The sequence below is a fragment of the Malurus melanocephalus genome, unplaced genomic scaffold, assembly GCF_030028575.1.
Source record: "Malurus melanocephalus ecotype Western Australia unplaced genomic scaffold, MMel_1.1 scaffold_1657, whole genome shotgun sequence".
Classification (NCBI taxonomy): Eukaryota; Metazoa; Chordata; class Aves; order Passeriformes; family Maluridae; genus Malurus; species Malurus melanocephalus.
Window position 1 is genome coordinate 13249 of NW_026624889.1, and position 399 is coordinate 13647.

The 399-nt window shown below is 67.9% G+C and overlaps 1 protein-coding gene across 1 annotated transcript in view; it reads right to left on the reverse strand.

Annotated features, from left to right (window-relative positions):
* The window catches only part of LOC130587226 (procollagen galactosyltransferase 1-like), a gene marked incomplete at its 3' end in the record, with an annotated part of 13505 nt that extends 13167 nt beyond the window's left edge, over positions 1–338 (reverse strand). The window contains exon 1 of the mRNA XM_057388194.1: positions 10–338. Within this exon, the coding sequence (XP_057244177.1) occupies positions 10–299 (290 nt within the window). The remainder of the gene's footprint in view (positions 1–9) is intronic.
* Positions 339–399: the final 61 nt, after the last annotated feature.

A 399-nucleotide genomic window follows, 5' to 3' on the forward strand; every position in this document is an offset into this window, starting at 1 on the left:
TGTCCCCACCATAACGCCATCCTCTCTTTGGGATGCCTCAGCCTCTCGATCCCTCCCAGCACCAACGGCAGCGAATGCGCCGCGTTCCTCGCCAGCAGCGCCACCATCACGCTCGGCGGCCTCAGCGGCGATTCCGCGCTCCACCGCTCCTCGGGAAAATACCCCAACACCGCACCGGGACCGAACCCCAACCGGAGCCACCCGAGAGGTCCCCGGGAAAGATCCGGACCCGGTCCCGCCGCCAAAATCAGCAGCAAAAACAACGGCGGCAGCAGCGGCGGCCACGGCCGCGCCGCCATTTTGGGCCGCCCCCCTCACGGAAAAACCGCGCCCTTCTCTCTCCCCCCTCACGGCCCCTCAGGCGTGGCCACGCCCACGACGCGCGTTGATTGGTTGATG